This window comes from Gossypium hirsutum, chromosome D13 (genome assembly GCF_007990345.1).
Source record: "Gossypium hirsutum isolate 1008001.06 chromosome D13, Gossypium_hirsutum_v2.1, whole genome shotgun sequence".
NCBI classification, from domain to species: Eukaryota; Viridiplantae; Streptophyta; class Magnoliopsida; order Malvales; family Malvaceae; genus Gossypium; species Gossypium hirsutum.
In genome coordinates this window covers 19,242,448-19,265,065 of record NC_053449.1, presented here as the reverse complement: position 1 = coordinate 19,265,065, position 22,618 = coordinate 19,242,448, and the positions used below count along the sequence as shown (strand labels likewise).

Here is a 22,618-nt window from a genome sequence, read left to right as displayed (position 1 = left end):
TATCATCATTAATGAATAAATAAAAAAGCAATTTGCAAACATAATGAATAATCAAGGAAGAGCAAAAAGGAAAAAATAACTCTTTGATAGTGTGATCATTAATCGTGCAGGCTTCCTACAATTCTCATAGTTGCTCCTCCACAAACTACTCCTCAAGGTGGTTGGCCAAGAGTAATTTTTTCTCTAGGAATTACTTAGCTAAATAGGGAAATGGGATGGGTGGAAAAGAATGAAAGTTTGAGAGAAATGAGAGAATGGATGAATGGTGTTAAAGGATGAAATGAAGAATTATCCAAGCTTCTCAAGCACTCTAAAATATGCCCAAATACTTAGCCACCAAAGCTACACTTAATTTATGATATTATCTAGCACACATAAACTTTTATGAGTTCCTACGCTCAAGGCCTAGTACTTCTAGGCCCAAATTCTGAGGCGTTACAAGTAACATCTTTCTTATTTCAAGTAGGGTATCCTAAGATTATCAAGCCTCCTGGGTCTATAAATACGACCCTTAATTCTGTGAAATTATTCACTGATTATTCTGCCATCAGTCTTGTTAGGTATGATTGTCCAAGTTCGCATTGCATGAATTTTGTATGTTTTGTTTTTTTAAAGTAAAATGTGTGTTTGCTGCAAACCAGTCAGGCCGTCTACTAGCAAGGATAAAGGCAAAGCTAAACTTGTTTAAGTTTCTCCATTTTTTGATAAGTGGTCTGGAATTATTTGAAGTATGTTAACTGTCATGTTGTTCAATTTATAATGATATGTTTTCTTTTAAGAATTATGTTTTCTAAGAAGGTAAGTTTTCTAAAAAGATATGTTTTAAAGCTATGAACCTTTGTTTTCAAATGTGGATTGGAAATATGATTTTTAAAGCATAGTTTTGTGCAAGCTCCTATACGAGCTACTATGCGAGCTAAAGTTTTAAAGAATGTTTTCAAAAATGATTTTACAAGTTGTGTATTAGCGAAGCTCTCTACGTGAGCTTAAGTGACAAGTTGTGTATTAGCGAAGTTCCTCACGTGAGCTTAAGTGACAAGTTGTGCATCAGCGAAGCTCCCCTCGTGAGCTTAAATGACAAGTTGTGTATTAGTGAAGCTCCCCATGCAAGCTTAAGTGACAAGCTGTGTATCAGCAAAGCTCCCCATGTGAGCTTAAGTGTTTGCGCTTCTCAATGATCCCAACTTTATGCGAGCTAGTGTGATATGTCTGAAAGTGCCTGTTCAAAGAAAATTTTTTTTTTTAAGTGCGAGTTGGCTTAACAATTTTAGGGCGAACCTAGACTCGATTTTTAAAGGTTTTTATACAAAAAAATAACCCTCGTGATTTTAAGGTGAGCCCTACCAAGTATGTTTTAAGAAAATGCTAATAAGTTTTTGAAACTGTTTTCCAAAGTTATGTTTCTTGACAAAATCTGCGAACTAGGTCTCACAACCTCACCTGCGGACCCATCACACAAAACATTTTCAAGACTAAAGTTTCTTTTTTCTATTTCTAAAACATATTCTAATTTTTTTGATTGTTCACTAAGTTCACAATGAACTCACCCAATCCTCTCTTACTTCTTCTCAAGTAAGTAGGTCACAGATAAGCATTGGGCAGGTCGATGATGTGGCGAGGTACACTCCTAAGTAGATTTTGGCGAACTTGGGTTAAAGGAAATAGGATTATTGTTATGGGTTTAGAATTAAATGTTATATTTCTAACTTTATGAATATGACAATATTATTTGAAGTTTAGACTATTTTGATACGTTTAAATTCTCAGTACATTGATTTGTGAACCATGTTTAAAGTACTTGTTATTTCATAAATAAAGTTGATGATGTTCATACATGAGAGTACTATGTTTTATTTACATACAAGATAGGTTTATGATTAAGGTTTATTGCATGTTGCGTGCCATATTTGCATGCATACCCCTGACTCTACGATCCTATAAACAAAAGTGGTCCCGTGTAAGTGATGCAAACCTTAATTTTACGCATACCCCTGTTATGATTATTTATCACATGCAAACCATTAGTAAGATATGCGAACCCATGATTATATGTGAACCCTATTGAAATATGGATGTTCTTTATTATTGCAAAGTCTATCTATTTGCCAAAGCATGATATATCTATGGATTTTTCATATTTAGCGAACTTGTCGCTTTGTATGTAATCTTATTATATCTTGTGTGCTTTGCGAACTTATGTTGATTATTGTTAAGTGAACTCTTGTGTTATGTGACTTCATGCAAAGTCTGATAAGTATGCAAGCATGTGCCTTAAACTAAACTGCAAACTTATATGTTTTCTTGTTATGTGAACTATGTTTTCGCTTGAAAAGTCTAAGTTGTGCTGCGAACACTTACATATGTTGTTATGAGGCATGTAAACGTGCTTATGTTTGTTTGTGAAGCTCGCATGTTTGCTTTCTATTTTCACTATTGTGTTTTAATTTAGTGCAACTTTTGTTAAGAGTTAAGTGGTGTGTTCGAAGTTAGGTTGGGAGTCAACTGAGAGTCACTTCGGTGGCTAATGTAGCTTGCCAAATTCAAGTCAAAACTTCTAAGTCAGGTTTGGGGTGCTACATACACATATTCTTCCTCTTCATGATAATTGTTGTGCTCAACTTGTGTAACAATTGTGGTTATTCTTTGTTGAACTTTTTCACTTAATTCAAGGGTATCATAATTCATATAAAAAATCTTTTACATATTATTAAATTCATTCATAACCTGAAAAAGCAACCAAGTGAAAATAATTTCAAATTTTGTGACATTTTATACAACATAAAGAAACTTGAATAAAAGCTTACCATAAAAAGTATCATACATTAGTTTTACACATAAAAAAAAGTAACATAGTCATATCACACTAATAACCCTAAGGACCTTATGATGAAGGTGGTTGATGTAATGGTTGGAAGGGAAATGAGGATGTTGCTAACAAGGATTAAAATGATGCATTTGGATTTTGTTCAAAATACTCATGTCGAGGCCACCAAACCCTAACATCTGGATCTAAGTTCAAAAACACCTCTCGTTTCACCGACATTTGGAACATTTTAATGGCAAAAAAGTACAGTTCATTTTTTTTGGAATTTCATCTCCCAAAGCACACAAAGAATCCATTGCATCTAAAATTGAGAGAGGGAAAATATTTTCATTCACCTACTTCCTTGGACTAGACATACTCTTAAACAACTTCTCAATCTAAGTAGTTAATGTCTTTCCTGATAATTTTCTACTTGAACTTGATTTTTTGCTACGATTAAAAGTTTCATAATAAGGGTTTGATGATGCCTTCCTAAGAGGAATACCCTCATTCTCATTAGTATGTTCATTTGAATCACCAAATCCTTCATTAGGTGTATCATCACCCATAGGAGCCCTACTTGGAAAAACACCAGACGAAGGTGCTCATGCATGCTCTCCAGTGGCTACAATGTTACCAAACATTTGCCACATTAATTCATTCAACCGTGGCTCAATTATTTTATCTTAAATCCTTCAACATCGGGATTTTCCTACATAATATGTAAAATATTAATTGTTATACTAAGAGTTTTATATTTATAAGTTATTAACTTCAATGAACTTTATGCATTAAAATATTGATAAAGTTAACACTAACTTCTATTTTTTCAGCCCACCATTCTTCAGTAGCATCGATGTCCTTTTAAATGATCACCATCCTAGACCAATAGATTCCTTAAGCAACTCTGCCCATTATTTCCTTTTTTTTAACGTATCTCACTTATTTTTTAATTGAGGCTTTTCATACTTTTTTGTGTTCTTGCTTGAAAAAGAGCAATAATATTTTCCCATCCTTTTAAGTTAAGATGAGTTGTCGATCTATTACTGGCACAGAATGATACAATGGATGCAAGAAACATGCCCAGTCCTTCAACAATTTACACGATGGAACAACATGAGAATACCTAATTACCTATCAGAAATGCTTGGCTCGATGCATACCCATCATGAAGTGGAAGAGTAAGGGAGCAAGGAAAGGGAAAATAAAGAGGATGAGGAAAGTGAAGGGGATGAAATGGATTTTGATGAGGAGGATGATGATTGACTAAAAATTTTATATTTGGGACTGTAATTAACTTAGATAGTTTTTAGTTTATCATTTTAGGAGTAGGATTAACAATAAATCTTTATATATTTGTTTTTTTTTCAGTGTAAGAACCCCACATGATTGAAGCACAACAATTTTGACCTCATAACAAACAAGGAATGAAACACCTACCATTAGACTATTACAATGTCACGAGCAATTGGGTAACTTCTTTCCTTATCTATTCAGGGTTGCACATTAGGGACAATGTGCTATCTAAAGTGTAAGGGGTAACATAGGAAATTTATTTTTGATTTTCATGATTTTCTTTTAATTTTTATTGTCAATTGTGTGCTTGAGGTTGTAGAAATACAAGTGATTGGTTAGGAGCTTATATATAGGTTGATTGTGTTTACTATAAATTTGGCATGATAATGAATGATTTTAAGTTTTTTATCATTAGACTACTAAGTTCTATATATTACACTATAAATAAGTTTTGAGTAATTGAATAAACCAAATGATATATAAAATACAGGGAAACGAGCATGCTCGTATGTATGATAAATAGTTGAAATTGTGATTGATTGATTGCTTAAATTTATGAATATTGAGATGCCTATGTAATTGACTATGTAATTATTCTATGAGCATGCCCTTTTGGTGAAGCCTTCGTTGCATGAACAAGTCAGAAGAAAAATGAAGTGATGTGGTTCTATCCGCCCAACGATGTTTATGGTGGAACCGTAAGGAAAATAGTTCACATGGGAATAATAAAAGATAATGCTTTAGGAAGCTAGGAACCTTGGAAGGCAATATACGCCAAGTTTTTCTGACTAACGATTCTAACTGCACTCCAACAAACAATCAGGAACAAGCCATGTATCGAGTTCAAAATCATCAAAAAGAAGCCTTTGTGGTTGTTTTGTATTACATGTAATCCTTTATGGCAAAATCATCAAAAAGAAGCCTTTGTTGTTGATTATGTTGAAAGCGGCTTTGTGGCAAAGTCAACTGTATGTATATGGACTCCTTTCTGGCTATCTAATGATATGTGGACGCATATATGGCTATTTATGACAAAGGAAGTATTCGCCTCCATGTAGTAATCTGAGTAAAGGCCTATGTAACCACCATCCGGTAACAACGCCAACTGGGTGGACTCTGAAAAAGCTAACTTGAACCTCACAGTGAAGTTCTTACGACTGGCAAGTCAAAGATGTGTATCTACAAAGAAAGCCTTAAATGTGAATTCAGGTAAAAAAGGGGATTCCTCACTAAGTTCTATCGAACTTACCCTTGTGTGTTTTATGTTTCAGGCATGAAGGATGCCGTGAGGGATGACGCCAGGGTTGCACCGAGGAAAGGACGAAGTAGGGCACTTATGCATACAGATTAGAATCGTGCGGTTCTGATCAAGCTATAAGATTTACGAAATTAAATTAAGTTATTGTACGAACCCCCGTTGTATGTATAGAATGAATTAACCACGTAAAAGTAATGGTTGTCTTAGCCCCGACAATTTGAAAAGAGTTAGGTCGATTGGTTATATATATGTATGTATTTCTTTGTAAGAGTCCACCAATTGTAAGGGCGTGATATGCGCTTGTAAGTCATGAAATGCTTAGTTATGAGTCAACTAGTTTTAATATAAGAAGAGGCATTATTCAATAATAAATGTGTTAGTAAGTGTCAAATGGTACAAGTCTGAGTTTGAGTAGTAACACTCGAGATTTGGATCTGGTCAATCGGGTCGAGTCGAGGGCATTACATGATCAAAATAGCATAACAGCAAACCAAAGCAACAAACAATAAAAACCAACAAAATTAGAATAAAATCAGTAGAGAAAAACAAGATCAAAATATAAAAAAAATCATAAACACAACAACAAAATTATCTAAATCATGAATATTATGTAAACAACACCTAAATACATGAAAAACTAACATTTAATGCTTAAATCAAGGGGCAGCCGCAATAATTAATTGAGCAATAGAACAAGGGAAAACCTTCAATAATATGCTAAAGTTTCTCAAACATGAAAATGAATAAGGTTGGGTAGACAATTATTTCAACTTTTAAGGATAAAAAAGGAAAATCATAGATAAAAGTATGAGCATTATTGTCAAACCAAAAACCTTACTTTTTCACTACCCTTTACTAGAGGTTCAAGCTTTAGTCCACAGACTAATCCTTAAGTGAGATTTGAATCGTCCAATTGCACTGCACCAGTGCATCCAAACAGCATTTCAATATGTTTGAAGTGAAAAAGTTACTCCAATCGTGCTTCACTGCAGTTAAACACTGAACGAAAGGAAACCTTAGTTGTTGTTCCATATATACTTTCAAAAAAAAGATATAAGGAAAAAGACTTCTATCTGATCTGTCATGGAAAAAATTGTTGATGTGATATATAATTATCGAATTGGCCGCTCACGATAAAATATAACCAATCTATTAAGGGATAAAATATTCTTTTATTGTTAAATTACGTGTTTAAAATGATTGATATCAACATTAATTCCCAAGCCTACTTTATATACATAATAAACCCTATATAATTCTCATAATTAATTTTCATAATTAATTAAAAATATTTAAATACATTAGTAATATTATTACAAGTTCAAAACTTAAATAACTAACTATTATTTATTAAAATTTATTTTTTTTAAGAAGTAATTATATGTAATAAATTGAATTATAAAAAAAATCGAAAGGGGGGGAGTTACAACTAGTTAAAGGGGAAACAAAAAACAATGAAGCTATGTTTGGCAATGGCAAATCCATCGGTGTTTTGTAATTAACGCAAGTTACGTAGCCAAGAGGAATATTAGGTAGGGGGGACCAAGCAATTATCTCGACGTTGAAAACGTAAGCCTACCCTTATTCAATTATTACCTTGACGTTATTGACTTCATCTCCAATTTCCTTAAGAACCATAGTAAACATTTACCAGAACACTTCATCGTCAATGGCATTAGCCAATTAATAATTTACCATTGTGGGGGTTAAAAGAATGTTATAACCAAATCCACGGATGAACTCCATGACAGTGTAATTAAATTATCCTTAGAAAGAAAACCAGATAATAAAATAAATTTATTATTGGGTACTATATAGTTAGTCACCCGACTCTTATAAATTTTTATTTTGGGCATAAAAATTTAAAAGAAAATTTAAAATTTAGGTACTACCATTAACAATAGTTTTCATTTTGGTCACTCGTTAGTCTGGGGCTACGCAAGGTCATTTTACTCTCATTTTAGTCCCTCAATTTTAATAAATTTTCGTTTTAGTCACTCATTTCTGTTTTTTTTTAGAGTTTCTTTTATGTACTTTTAAAAAAGAAAAAAATAAACCCAGAATTTTATAGGGAATTGAGTTTTTCCGCTACAGAAATGAAAGGCAAGTTTTTTTTTTCTCTAACTCAACTCATTGTAAAAATTCGGGTTTTCTCTTATAAGAATCTAAGTTTTCACTTTTTATTAGAAAAGAACTAAAATTAATTCTGGAAAAAAGGAAATTAAAAAGATAAAATGAATTTTCTTTTTTAACTGTGGGTGACTAAAATAAAAATGATTGTTAACAGTAGTGTCAAAATTCAAATTTTTTATTTAATTACAATGTTCAAAATAAAAACTTATGAAAATTAGGAGACAAAAAATACAGTTTACCCTTTATTATTCACAAGTCCAACTTAATACATAAAGGTCAGAAAGAAAGAAAAAAAGAACAAAAAAACAGTGAGCTGGATTGCGCACGACATCACACCGAAAACTACATGAACAAACCGAAAGAGTCCCATCTCCAAGTAGTTGTCTTCACCTGTTTTATTCCCTTAACCCCGACACTATAAATAAATTAAATCTCAACAACAAAAATAAGGAAACAAAGAAAAGAACAAAAAAAACCCTTTCCATTTTAGTTGTTGACAAGGGCACATTGCTTCCGGATCTGGCCTTCGGATCCAGTCTTAACATTAACCCGACCCATTTTCTCCATGGCTTTGGCAAACTCATCAAAGAAGAACTGTGGGGGACTGGTAAGGAGCTGGTTGATGAAAGCCAAGCTGGTTGAATCAGTGGTTAAAGCAGCATCGGATTGGAAAAGACCCCTTCTTTTGAGCAAGAGTGAGTAGTAGCTAAGATCGAAGGTTTTCCGACTCCCAGGGTCCATCTCAAGTATTGTGGTGTTATCGCTCGCGGTTTTACACTTGTTGGCCTTGAGGTTTTCAGCGTACTCGCTGTCCATGGTTGGGTCGATTCCGCCGGGGCCGGTGGAATTGTACAGTCGGCGCGAAACAGCCGGGCAATGGGATATGCCGATGGTGTGACCACCTGAAAAACAATGATGTCATTACATGTTATGGATGAACGGAACGAGTAGGTTAAGTGTAAATTATACCAGATAGGAGAACTAAGTCGGTCAAGTTAAGTCCTTGGTTACTGAAAAGAGTAAGGAGAGTAGTGAAGTTGTGGAAAGGGCTTGGAATGTTGGTATTTGCTTCGGTGATATTGGATATCACACCGTCTCTTCTTCCTGTTGGAACATTCCAAAATGGACCTCCCTGTGATAAGCAGTGACCATTTTCAGTGCTTGGGATGGTTATGTTTTATGTGGGAAATGGAAAGCATGCAGGTGATTTTTTGTACTTACAGTGGTGACCACAGAGTCTCTGGCAACCAAAGTGAGGATATCGGCACAAGAGACAACGCCAGGGCATTCGGCTTCGAGGAGGCTCTTCACTCTTTCAATGAAATCAAAGCCCCTCAGTGTTAGATTTGGGACTGCATTCTTCTCTGCTTGGCCAGATGTGTTGTTTAGAAGCACTGATGCATCACAGCCCTGCCCGCAGAAAATAAAAATAGTATCATTTTCAATCCTTGTTTCTATGCCACACCATGGTAGTTAAAGCCGAATCAAAGGTCGAATATAAATATAAAAGAGAAAAAGGCAGAAGTTTACCCTGACAATGCAATCATGGAAGTGCATTCTTAAGAAAGAAGCCGCGAGGGATGGGGCATTAGGGATGTGCTGTTTAACATAGTCCAGCACAATCTGCTCGGCTTTAGGACAGCTGCTGGCATAAAAGTTCATCTGCAGTTGAGCCTGTGCGGACCCAATCAATGCTAAAACACCAAACACAACAACTAAAACAATCCTCGCAGAGCTTGTTCCTGCCATCTTCGACAGACTTTGAACTAGCTCCTGTTTCAGATCTCTTTTAAGACAGCAATGTTTGATGTTGTTGTGATTTGGAAAACAAGGGAATGTTTTATAGGCACTGATTTTCAACTACTAGAAGATTAAAACTATACAATTTCAAATAAGATAATCAAGCTTGTGCTGTCCACGTTACCTATCTTTAGATAACACTAAACCTTGATCTGTTTAAAGGTTAATTCATGAATTTGATAACGACACACTAAAAACCAAGTCAGATAAGAACAAAATAACAGAGCTGAATGAAATCAATTGATTGAATTGGTTGAACTGCTCGATGGCTATCATATGTTATATACATTTGTATACATCTACTTTTCGATTCAATAATTTGATGCCACTGTAATTTTTTTTTATAGCCGACAATGAGGCGAGTTTAATACCATAATTTGTGTATTATTTATGCTTTTTTTTTCAGTTTTTTTTTAATTGTGTAAATGTAAAACTTGAATCAGTAAAGTTGATCAAATGTTTGCAATTTGTTATATGAATGTAATCATTTTCATTTATAGGCAAACATAAAGTAAATTACACTAACTCACTAAACTGTTATTAAATTTATGTTTTGGTTACTTAACTTCAAAAAGTTATAAAATGGTCATTAAATTATTCGAAAATTTTTATTTAAGCCATTGGGCTGTTAAGGTTTTTTTTTAAAGTCTGGCTAGCGAGTTCTAAGTGATTATTTGACTATCGGTATGATGAACTGATACCCATTGACGAGTAGAAGAACATATTTTAAACCCAAATCTATCTAACGATCAATGTTAAAGATTAGAAAAGAAAACTGTTTGGATTTTATTTACAGTTTCATAAAGTTCAAAATTATTTCTTGAAAAAAATTGAATTGTAGAAAAGAAAAGGGAAGGAAAACTTTCAATTAATGCGAACAAGAAGGTTAAACAACAACGATTTTAACATTCCAAAGATTTAAATAAAAATTTTCGAATAATTCAATAAATATTTTATAACTTTTAAAATTAAATAGTCAAAACGTAAATTTATTAATAATTTAGTTAGCTTGTATATTACTGCAAATATAATAATGATTTATTTTGATTTTGTATTGGCGAAAATTAAGGATCGCTGTAATAATTGATATTTTTTTTATTCTTTTGTATTTGCTTTGGTGATTATAGCTTTCTGGTAATTTGTAAATAATAGTTTGTAATTTGACATGCGTTTCATATTATTTTATGCATTTAGTTTTTAATTAGTTTTTAGATAATGTATTTTTATTGTTACCTATAGTGAACTCTAATATTAATTTAAAAAAATAAAAAAAATTAGGTAAAATAGCATGAAACAATTATAATAATAGTTCATAATAAATATGAAAAATATTTACACTAAATTAATAAAACACACATAATAATAGTGATTAAAAATAATTGATGAAATTTGACTTTCTTTTCAAAACAAACCCACAAAATATTTTTCATTTACACCAAACAAATAAGAGATATAGATAAAAAAAATGATTTTAAAAGCGTTTTACATAGTATAAACAACTTATGGAATTTTTTAAAAAAAATCATAATATTATATTACCTTATCATCAATTAAAATAATCTTTGGTCACTCACTGATGTCATTGTTATTCGAATATGATTCGGTATTACCTCTTTGAAGAATCATTATTTTAATGCTCCATTATTTTTTATATAACTCTAAATTAATATTAATGCTCTATTAGATGTTACTTGATTAAATAATGCCTAATTGCATGTTATTTATTAAAATTAGATTGGATTTAATTTACTTTTGATTAAATAATACTGTTTTGTATTAATAACAGAAGTTTCTCCATAAATAATAATACAAGTGGCTTAGCAAAATAAATAAATAAAAAACATGCATCAACATCGTAAGAAGCAGAAGAAATAAACTGATCCAATTCACAAGTCTAAGCAACTTCGAGCAACCTACCAATATCGCAGTGTTGACCATTCTACAACTCAATATCATTGTTTCCATCAAAGGATGCCCTCTAACCCATTTCCTATATTGCAGAATCACCTCAATCCACTCGGTCCTAACATGCATTTGTGATAGAATTGACACCTTTTTCATGGTATTTCTTTTTCAATTTCTATTCAAGTTTTGTGATAAATAATCCAAATGAAAATAAATCGTTATTTATATAATTTAATTTTGAACAACAATAATAGAAATCAACTAATAAATAATCATCGTTACAACCAGTTTTATATTTACACTAATACCACAACAAATGCAAAAACAATTATTACATCTAGCCTTAATTTTCCTTAACCCAAAATCAAATTAAATTATAATTACCTATAAATGAAATATTAAATTGTAAACATTTTATGAACTTTACTAATCCAAGTTTTCGTTTACGCAATTAAGATGATAAAAATTTGTGAAAAAATACATAAATTATGCTATTAAACTTGACTCATTATCGATTATAAAAAGGTGAGTGATTGAATCGAAAAATAAATATATACAAGTGTATATAATATATGGTAGCCATCGAGCAGTTGTTTTGTTCTTATCTTACTTAGTTTTCAGTATGTCGGGCTTAACTGCCACCCTTCTACTATTACAATAAGATCACTACACCAAAACAGGCTTTTAGCAGCGTTTTTTTAGGCTTTTTTAAAAATGCCGCTGTTGACAACGTTACTAACGTTTGCAGCGTTTTTAAAAATAAACGCCGCTAAAAGTCATGACCTTTAGCGGCGCTTATCCCATAAACGCCGCTATAGATCATGATCTTTAGCGGCGCTTCTCTCACAAACGCCGCTAAAGAACAAGACCGTTAGCGGCGCTTCTACTACAAACGCCGGTAAAGATCATGACCTTTAGCGGCGCTTCAACAACAAACGCCGCTAAAAATCATAACCTTTAGCAGCGCTTCTACTATAAACGCCGCACCTTTAGGGCGCTTTTATCACAAACGCCGCTAAAGAACATGACCTTTAGCGGCGCTTTTTGACAAACGCTGCTAAAAACATGACTTTTTTAAAAATATTTTAATTAAATAATATTTATTTCTATGATAAATATTATATTATGTTTTTGAAATTTAAACTTTAAATTATATAAAGGATAAAAATATTAATTAAATTAAAATTTCTATTAAAATTTTAACTTTAAAGCTAAATATAAAAATTAATAAATTTAAATTTAGAATTAAAATATTATGTTTAAATAAATGAGCACCTAAAATTCCAATCAATCCTAACAAAAAATAAATTCACATATCTACCATATTTTTTTTAAATTCACGTCAACATTATTAAATTAAAGAAACCAAATTATACTAAATTAAAATCAAATGATAACAGAGGGACTAAAACCATAATCAGACTGTAATAAAAATCAATCATTCTTGCATGAAATGATGAAAATATCCAGAGTCAAACACATTTCTATCCAGTAGGAAATGAGAAAAGTAACTAATTAGAAGGATAATTCAAACAAATCCTAAATCCAAAGATTCAAAGATTCAAAGTTAACATTGCAAACAGGTGCACCATTGTAAGAGGATCATCCAAATCTCTAAGTGCATCAATAAATGTTGGATACCTAAAATACCAAACACATTTAGATGCCTGCACCAAGAAGAATGTGTCCTATGATCAACATTGTGATATTCACCGCACCTGCATTGCTAGCTCCTCCTAGGAAGAAGCTGACTGCACCAACAAGGATGCTGGCTCGACCTCCTTTGTTTCTAGTAACATAGGAGGCTCCAAATGTAGAAACAAGGCCTGCGAAGTAGAGCGAAGACTTAAAAAGTGTGAGGAGCTGGTTGTCATATTTGCAGTAGTCAGTTTTAGCACACACGTTTCTATCATAAGCACACACGTTTTAGCAATTTTACAAACAAGAAAAAAATAGCTTTTCTTCTTAGCTCACACTTGCAGCACTAGAAACTAAGTAAAAGAGCATTGATAATAATTGTCATTAAGACTCCATTCTTATCATTTATAGTTAAAAGAAAACAAAAAAAAAAAACAAATAAGCATTGTTCATCTAAGTAGACCAGAAACATCCTTGGCAAGCAAAAGCATTTGTAAGTGCCGAGATAATTCTACATATGCCAAAAAGCCTGCAATTGGAGCTTATTGCTGCATAGCAGAAAGCCTTTAATGTCCATCACAGTGAGAGACAAAGATGGATCAAAAATTTTAAGAGTACATGGACTTACCTTATATTTTAACCCCAATATATATTTTGGTGGGGGGTTGAATCTTATAAAAAGACCAATACCTTCTTGAAACTTCAAGATCCTCAACTGTCTTCAACATGTTTGCTGATTCAACCTTTAGATGCTGCCATTCTCAGTCAATATGCACCATAAAAACATGAAATTAATAACCTGGGTATATATATAATTTATATTTACATGAAATTAATCCAATAGGACAATAATGTTAAACCTTACCAATTTATACATGACAATTAACAAAAACTAGCGATTCAAATTCATGTGTTTACTAACAAATGGAGGAGAATCTATATAAAGTAAAGAGATGAAAATCATAAATAAATTTATAATTAATTGCTTTAAGACATCAAAAACAAAAGACATTTTAACCTGCAGGTTTTGTTCAAGTGGCTTATTGGTTTCATCATCCTTTGTATGCCGCCTATAACGTTCTATAGTTTGCTGCATGCTAAATAAATGATATATCCAAATAGCAACACAAATCAATGCATGTAAAAGCTTGTAATTAAAAAACCAAACAATGTTTTAATTGGGACAGAAGCTACATGTATATAGGCATAAATGCAATAAAAATCTCAAATGAAAAAAAAAAAAGATTAACTAAACAGTATCATTAAGCATTTCCACAATGAATTTCAAAAGATGAAAGAAAATATCTATGTACATATAAAACATGACATAAACATTTTCAAACAATGATCAGAGTCATATATGAAATCATCTGTAGATCATTAAGACATTAGGTAAACAAAGTTGACTAATGTTGCTGTCTTTTCTCTGAAAAAATTATTGGATTTAAACATGAATAACATCCAATTATATGTACATAGATATTTTGCACTCTCAAAAGTCCTATTTCTTTATTTCTTGCCAAATAATTCCTTCTTCCACAAGCAAGAAGTAATCATTTTCATTCTTAAAGGAGAAATCTTTTTGGCACTTCGGCTATAATAGTTCAGATGCAATTATAATATGAGACACGTAAATGTAAAGTCTTTGTAACATGAGTCAATAACAATAGAAACTCAGCAAATCAAAATACAAAGATGTGACATAAGAAATGCATAAATGATAAAAGAGCACACTATATAAACAAGAGATTCATCATCATTCAGCAAAGGCAAACCTTTCCAAACAGTTTTCTTGCTAAAAGCCACATTAACATAAACCCGCAAAACGCAACCTTCTTGTTGGCCATCATTGTCGCTTTCTACATGATACGAGTCATAAAGGCCCAACTCAAGCTCAAGAACGTGATGGGCTCAAATTACCACAAGGCCCAATAACGAGGTCAAAGGCCAGGCAAATGCGTTCAAAACTAAATGGAACCAGTCAAGAATTTATTAGCAAGGCCTTAGATGCGTATATGAAGGAAAACAAAATCAAGATTCACTTTCTTGTTTTCAAGAAAATCAAGAAACTAAATCTTGGTCCAATTTTGCTATTTTGAGCGATTTCAAGAATCAAGAAAATCAAGATTTCAAATCTTGGAAATCCTGGTCCAAGAAACCGAATCTTGCAGCTAAGGCGCATTGGATCTCAGTTGCGAGCATCAATGAACCAATTTTGGTAGAAAACGGATTACAAGCCCAAGTTCTTGAAGGCAAGACCCAATAAGACGGTCCAAGCCCAATCAAGAAATTTAAATTAGACTTAGTTGAAAATCAGGCCAAATTGTCAAAGTGGCCCAATTTGTAAAATTTTAATTCTTTAAATACCTAGTTTTAATTTTTAGACTTTATGATTTAATTCCTATGTAAAAAATTCAGCCTAAGCAGCCCATTAAAAACCTTGGCCGAATTTCCCCTGGAAATTAGTAATTAGGTATTTTTTAAATTTCCTAATAGGGTTAGAAAAATAGTTAGAAGGCCTATATTAAAGCTTGGCCGGCCACCCTTATGAACACACATTGATTATACATTAAAGTTAGATTTTTTTTTTGAGTGAAAATTCTCTTTGAGTTTCTCCAAGAATTTTCTCTTGAATTTTCTTTAGAAGTAGTTTTAACAATCTTTTTTATTGTGGGAGCCATCTTCAGCTTTCTTCTTGCCATTGTTCCACATTGGAGGGGAGATTAGAGCCGTTTGAAGGGAGTTGTGAAATCTTTATCAATTTCAAGGCTTCTTAGGACTTTTCTTTATTTTTCTTGCTATTTATTTCTTTAAATTTTTCTGCTTGTGCCGATCTATTGATTAACTTGTTTTGATCTCTTTTTTGTGTTTCCAGCCATTATACTCTTCAAGAATCTAATTGGCACCCTTCTTGGCAGCAAGAAACGTTCCTTAGTCATCCTTTTTAATTGATCTTGCCGTCCTATCATCCTAACTCTGGTTCAATTCGTTTTGCTGGACTTTGAATTTAAATTGTTGTTTTTGGTGTTATTCTTTTCAGATTCAGCTGTTTGGAGTCTCTCTTGAATTCAATTTCGTGTTCTTGGCTTCCAAGAATAGTTATTCATAAGTGTTTTTGATTCTTGGCTGATCCTTTATTGTTTGGGTATTTTCATTTCAGATCTAATTGATTCTAAGTTTAATTTTCTGTTTCGTTTCAGATCCAAGCGTTTAGTGTTTTCGTAAGAGTTTCCCGTGACTTGACAACTCGATCTTGGTCCTCGCGCAACCCTCTATCACTACATCGCAAAGCCCCTGGAATACACAGCAACTTCAAGCACATATTAGAAACATTTCGACTGAGTTAAAAGTGTCAAAAAAAAGATTATGCACAAAACAAGGAATATTTCAGAACAACTAAAACATAACTGTTTTTCATGAACTTCCACAATTTAGAAGTATTATTTAGCATCTTCTACTCTCCATGATATATACCTTGATAAGAAGAATACTAGAGGAGATTGATAGTAAAAAAATGCGCATTTAAGTTAGCTCAAAACCTTACATGCCAGTCTATATGCTTAGTTATCAATGATTCTTAAACCAATATTTAATTTTGCACATTGACCAAATCTGGGCAAAAAAATATTTGGCTCAAGAAAATTACCAACCTAAATTTCTTGAAATGCAATGGACAAATTTGTCTCCAATATATATTGCATGAACATACACCAACAAAATGTGGACACAACATCATGCTTTTGTATTTAGTTCTCAACTTGAAGGGCTAAAATACAATTTTCCTCTGTTTCTGAAAATTCTAACACATAATCTTATAGCAGGATAATTTATGCCTAATAGTGGCAAACTAGGGAATAGAGAGCAGAAGAGCACTTTATACGTTAATGCATTTCAAGGGAGCTCAGGCCTAGCTTGTACCTCTACACGAAAATAATCTCCATATGGTACATCACTGATCTCTTGTGATGTCTCTATAACCAAGTGACTGTCCAAAGTAAAAGTGGTACTGTCAGAACATATACAAGAATAAAAATAATATAGAAGATCTAAAGGAGTAAAAAAAATGTAGCCAACTCAAAGAGTTATAAAGTAATGCCTATTCCTAGTTTGAGCATTGTGTTTGAGCATTGTGTTTAAAGGCATGGAATAATAAACTACTTAGTGAAATCTAAGGGTAGAAAACTACTAAGATAAAACTTTGGTTTTAGCATATGACCCAAAAACAAATAATATTTTGATAGCTCAGTGCATCAACAACTGTAACTTCAATAATATTTCCCATTAACCAAAACTATAGACATACGAATGGCTCTGGTTTTATAATGTACTTAGACCTACACATGTTAAATTTCATTTGTCGTTTTGGACTACCAAAGGTATCAAGAGAAAATGGTTCATTCCAATGATGATCCTCTTAAATGAGAAACAACAATAAAAATAAACAGTGCCTTCAACTATATAATAGCATATAAGGCACCATAAAATATAATTGAAAAGTGAGGGGGGTTTAAAGAAAAATATTATTTACCTAGAGCGTGCAAATTCAAAGAGCTTGCCTCTAGAAGAGAAGATGATTAAAGCAACTTCAGCATCACAAAGAACTGATAGGTCAAAAGCTTTCTTTAGTAGCCCATTTCGTCGCTTTGAGAATGTAACTTGCTTGCTCGTATCATTCTCTATGCGCCTCATTTGTGCTTTTCCCCTCACCATGATGAGGATCTTCTTACCTTCAAAGCCAACAAAACATATATATATATGAAATACCAAACAGGCATTAAAACAAACACATGGAAAACATAAGAATATAACTAGTTCTTCTTGTTTGTATGCGGCGTAGTCATTCTACTGCTAAAATTTCCACTTAGCTCAGACTAATTAGTAATTTTCCATAAGTGACTCTAGCCAGGTTGTCAGAAATGAGAAAAAAAACTCATCTTGGACTTCATATGTGCACGCGGTGCTAAGCTAGTTTAAGTAGTCTCCTGTAATAGCTTTACCTAGGCAGTTTTTGCATTCAATCCATTGGCTTCATTCTCTTCATTCGTTTCTACAATAATGTATTTACAAGAAAACAATAGAAAAGACACAAGTAAACTTACTTGTTTTGTACAAAGATAAAAATAGATATTAAGGTTTTGTAATGGACAGTTTCAAATACTTATTTCTCCTATTCCTTAACTCAATTTAAATTAACTTACAATTGATTAATCCTTTACTCACTAAAAATAGAAGTTGAAGATTGTAATTCAATGAAATAACAACACGAAAAAAAAATGTAAATTAAGTAATATTTTAATAAGGAATAGCAAACGGAACCTCAAATATATTAATCGAACTTATATCAGAAATACTCCATACAGGTTGTTAAATCCATATGCTTTGAGTCCTCTTCCACTGAAAGAGGTAGCACAAAACAAATTGTCAAGATCAATCAAATTAGAAAAAAATGAAAAATCTCTGGAAAAGAAAAGCCAAAATTAGAAATAATCTCACATCGTTTTGCTATTTGATATTTCTGCATAAACAATGGTAAAACTGAAAATAACCTGAAAGAATAATAGATTTAAACACTTTAAAAAATATTAATCATCTAATAAATTGCATAGAAAAAGATCAGATTAATCAAATAATTATCTGATTAATGTAATCACTTTTATTTTTTGCTAAGTTCCACGAATAAATTTGGTTACCATAAATCAAATCATAACAAAGACCTAAAACATCTATAATGGATCCACTAAAACCCTAGAGAGAACAAAAAATCGAATAATAAGCTAATTCAAATCTGAACATAAGCAGATTGCAAAAGAAAACAAAAAGGAAAAGGAGATTTGAGAAAGAGGGAGAGATATCGGAGTGCAAACGAGCATGAAACATGTAAGTAGCATGGAAATGAAGCTCAAGAACAATCAACTTACATAAAAAATAATAACCATTAACTAATAAATAGCACAGAAAAAGATCAGATTAAACAAGTAATTATCTAATAAATGCAGCCATTTTTATTTTATATCTTACTGTTATTTTTTATTAACTTAAATCAAATCAGTACATAAAGATCCAAAACATCGATAATCGATCCATTAAAACCCTAGAGAGAACAAAAACCGAATAATATGCTAATTTAAGCAGATTTTTTAAAAAATAAATCGGGAAAGGAGAGATATCAAAGTGCTTACGAGTATGAAACATGTCGGTAGCATGGAAATGAAGCTCAATAAATTCCTCGAAGCAGCTTCCATGGAGGAAGAGAGATTTTTGGATTTTGCTAAAAGTCCAACAGGACTGTGATTGTTATATGTTTATGAATCGCGATCGGTTTTTTTTAAAAGTTCTGCAGAGAAAGAAAAAATAGCTTTCCAAATTTGGGCGTTTAAGAATTGGGCTTGAGGAAGAAAAGTTAGCAATGGGCATGGAGTTAAAAGTTTTAAAGGACGGTATGTTTGTAAAGTTGGGGATTTCAAGGGGGGAATTAGGGATTTTAGGGGGGAAAGTTGGGGATTTCGGGGGGAGAGGATTTTATAAAATTGCGCTATTTTTTAAAGTAAAATTATTTTTTATGGTGTCTTTTATAAAAACGCCGCTATCGTCGTAAAAAATTATTTCATTTGGAATAAAACGACATTGTTTTGCTATATAAAATGATGCTATTTTTTTAAAGTAAAATTATTTTTTGTGGTGTTTTTCATAAAAACGCCGCTATTGCTTACCTTTTGCGGCGTTTTTCATAAAAACGCTGCAAAAAATTATTTCATTTGGAATAAAACGACACTGTTTTGCTATACAAAATGGTGCTATTTTTTTAAAGTAAAATTTTTTTGTGGCATTTTTTATTAAAATGCCGCTATTGCTTACCTTCCACAAAAAAATATTTCATTTGGAATAAAACGACACTGTTTTGCTATGCTAAAAATATTTTATTTTATCTGTTAAAAATTATTAGTTAAGTGATTTTATAAAACATTTATTATTATTTTTTATAATTTGAATTTTTATAAAAAAAATCAAGTACTCTCAAATTAAATATCGTATATTTTAATAAGAAAAAAAATGATTAAATGGCTATAATTAATTATTAAATTAGAATTATCCAATGTAAGCAATTAATCTCTCACATATCAAATTTCTATTAAAGATTGAGACGTTAATCATAATTTTATATTATTCATTTTCGATCTAATCTCTATTTTATTAGAGATATTTCTTCCTAACTAAAATATAATTATTTTTCTAGATGTTCGATGTGAAATGATTTTAGTTTTTGTATTTTATTTTTATTTGTTATAATTTGGTCCTATATATCCAAAATAGATAGTTACCTATCCGTATCAATTTGTTACATTTATTTATTTATTAATTTTTTAAATCTAATATTTAAATATATCAAATGGTTTAGATTAAATATTTTTTAGTCATAAACACTGCTAATGTTACCTTTTACGGCGTTTACAGAAGAAACGCCACTAATAAATTAAATTCTTGTAATGAAACGACACCGTTTTGGAAAATTCTAATACATATTAGCGGCGTTTTTGCTATAAACGCCGTCAAAGCTTGCATATTTTACAATTTTTTTATATTCAATTATTGTATACTGCATATAAATTTTAAATTAATAATCTTTACAATTATATAAGAACTTATTTAATATATAAATTAAAAAATACCAATTAATCTAAACCTTAAACCCTAACCTGACCCTGAATCTCTAAACCCTAAATCACTAACTCTTAACCCCAAACCCTTAAACCTTATTTAATATATAAATTAAAAAACACTAATTAATCTAAACCCTAAACCCTAACCCGACCCCAAATCTCTAACCCCTAGCCCTTAACCCCTAAACATTATTTAATATATAAATTAAAACATGCTAATTAATCTAAACCCTAAACCCTAACCTAACACTAAATCCATAAACCCTAAATCCCTAACTCTTAACCTCTAACCCCTAACCTCTAACCCCTAACCCATAAACCTTAAATCAGAATCCCTAATCCATAATCCCTAATTCCATAATCTATAAACCTTAAAATTGTAACTCTTAAACCGGCCCTAAATCCTAAATTAACCATATATATACCCCAAACCCCTAAACCTTATTTAATATATAAATTAAAAAATACTAATTAATCTAAACCCTAAACCGTAACCCGACCCCAAATCTCTAACCCCTAACCCTTAACCCCTAAACATTATTTAATATATAAATTAAAACATGCTAATTAATCTAAACCCTAAACCCTAACCTAATACTAAATCCATAAACCCTAAATCCCTAACTCTTAACCTCTAACCCCTAACCTCTAACCCCTAACCCATAACCCTTAAATCACAACCCTTAAATCAGAATCCCTAATCCATAATCGCTAATTCCATAATCTATAAACCTTAAAATTGTAACTCTTAAACCGGCCATAAATCCTAAATTAACCATATATATATACCCTAAACCATATATATTAAACCCTAAACTATAATGATAATTAAATTAAATATTTTTAAAATTAATACTATTGTATCTTTTATAATTATTTTGAAATTATTTAATATATAAATTAAAAATCAATCAATCATGTACCCCAAAAATTTTAAAATTATTTTAAATAATAATATTTTAATTTCTCCATTTTTAACAAATATTTTTTCATTTTTTTATTTCAAATTATTTCTACGTGTCATTATTTCAAATTTATCCATTTTTAACAAATATTCAATTAAAAATAAATTGAATTTTAATTAATATAAATAAACAAATTAAATAGTGAATAGACAGATAAAATGCTTTTGCGGCGCTTTTCAAAAACACCGCTAAAGCCCCGAGCATTAGCGACGCTTCTTGGAAAATGCCGTTAAAGCCCCGAGCATTAGCGGCGCTTCTTTAAAAACGCCGTTAAAGACCCGAACATTAGCGGCGCTTCTTGAAAAACGCCGCTAAAGCCCCGAGCATTAGCGGTGCTTTTTCAAAAACGCCGCTAAAGCCTCAAGCATTACCGGCGCTTTTTAAAAACACCGCTAAAGTCCCGAAAGGTAGAAAACGATGACGTTGGGCTTAGGTTTTTTGCGGAATTTTTTCAAAAAACGCCGCTAATGCTCATAAGCGCCGCTAATGCTCGATCTTTAGGGCGATTTACGTAAGGCGCCGCTAATGCTCGAGTTTTAGCGGCGTTTTTTGTCCAAACGCCGCTAAAAGCCTGTTTTGCTGTAGTGGATATACAAGTTGTGTAGGTTAGGTTGATTTTTTGAGTGTTACATTACATAGAATCCATTTGACTTGTAAAATTTTTGGATCCTTTTAAATTGAGTTAATTTTTGATTATTATTTTGAGTGGTTCAAATTTAAGGTTTGGGTTGATTTTAAATTATATAATTTAAATAAAGTTAAATGAATTTTTTAAAATTTTTGTGTCATTTTAAATCGGGACAATTTCTAATTTAAGTGATTTGAGTGTAATGTTCAAATTTTGAGTCAAATTATTATGAATTTGAATATTTTAAGAATTAATTTAAGTTAGAGCTTTTAATTTTTTTTAATCAAGTCAGGTTGAACAACCGATTGTTGAAATTAATTGCAATAGATTTTAAAATTGAGTCATAGTTGACATTTATTTAACCATAGTTAGGCATAATTGTAATTAATAAATTACACAGTAATGTGATCCACATGGAGTAGCTCTTCGCATAACAAATTGTCTATTTGGATGAATTTTGAGCAGCCTTGATGCTACACTTCGAATCCTTTCTGTCATTGTCGGTAGGAGACTGCCATAACTAGTCCATTTTTT

The 22,618-nt window shown here is 31.7% G+C and overlaps 2 protein-coding genes and 1 long non-coding RNA gene across 6 annotated transcripts; all 3 read right to left on the bottom strand.

Moving 5' to 3' along the window:
- Window positions 1–7,710: 7,710 nt before the first annotated feature.
- Window positions 7,711–9,296, bottom strand: LOC107918292 (peroxidase 3). The gene is made up of 4 exons (XM_016847818.2): window positions 9,021–9,296; window positions 8,712–8,900; window positions 8,460–8,622; window positions 7,711–8,392 (listed from the first exon to the last, which is right to left on the bottom strand). Exons 1-4 carry the CDS (start codon window positions 9,237–9,239, stop codon window positions 7,977–7,979), a joined length of 987 nt encoding a protein of 328 aa, XP_016703307.2. The 5' UTR covers window positions 9,240–9,296; the 3' UTR covers window positions 7,711–7,976.
- A 3,353-nt stretch (window positions 9,297–12,649) lies between these two features.
- On the bottom strand, window positions 12,650–14,805 carry LOC107918295 (uncharacterized). Of its 2 annotated transcripts, XR_005922810.1 has the most exons (4): window positions 14,609–14,805; window positions 13,462–13,930; window positions 12,914–13,021; window positions 12,650–12,836 (listed from the first exon to the last, which is right to left on the bottom strand). It is a non-coding gene; the product is annotated as an uncharacterized lncRNA (long non-coding RNA). The 2 variants fall into 2 exon arrangements; XR_001690016.2 differs by having other exon boundaries at window positions 13,462–14,800.
- A 781-nt stretch (window positions 14,806–15,586) lies between these two features.
- On the bottom strand, window positions 15,587–19,310 carry LOC107918294 (MADS-box transcription factor 50). 3 transcript variants are annotated; one of them, XM_041108815.1, is made up of 6 exons: window positions 19,013–19,310; window positions 18,327–18,379; window positions 18,192–18,227; window positions 17,362–17,560; window positions 16,752–16,818; window positions 15,587–16,127 (listed from the first exon to the last, which is right to left on the bottom strand). In XM_041108815.1, exons 2-6 carry the CDS (start codon window positions 18,352–18,354, stop codon window positions 16,044–16,046), a joined length of 414 nt encoding a protein of 137 aa, XP_040964749.1. In that variant the 5' UTR covers window positions 18,355–18,379; window positions 19,013–19,310; the 3' UTR covers window positions 15,587–16,043. The 3 variants fall into 3 exon arrangements, with proteins under 3 accessions (XP_040964749.1, XP_016703310.1, XP_040964750.1); XM_016847821.2 differs by lacking the exons at window positions 18,192–18,227; window positions 18,327–18,379; XM_041108816.1 differs by lacking the exons at window positions 18,192–18,227; window positions 18,327–18,379; window positions 19,013–19,310 and adding an exon at window positions 17,831–18,143.
- Between the last annotated feature and the right edge of the window lie 3,308 nt (window positions 19,311–22,618).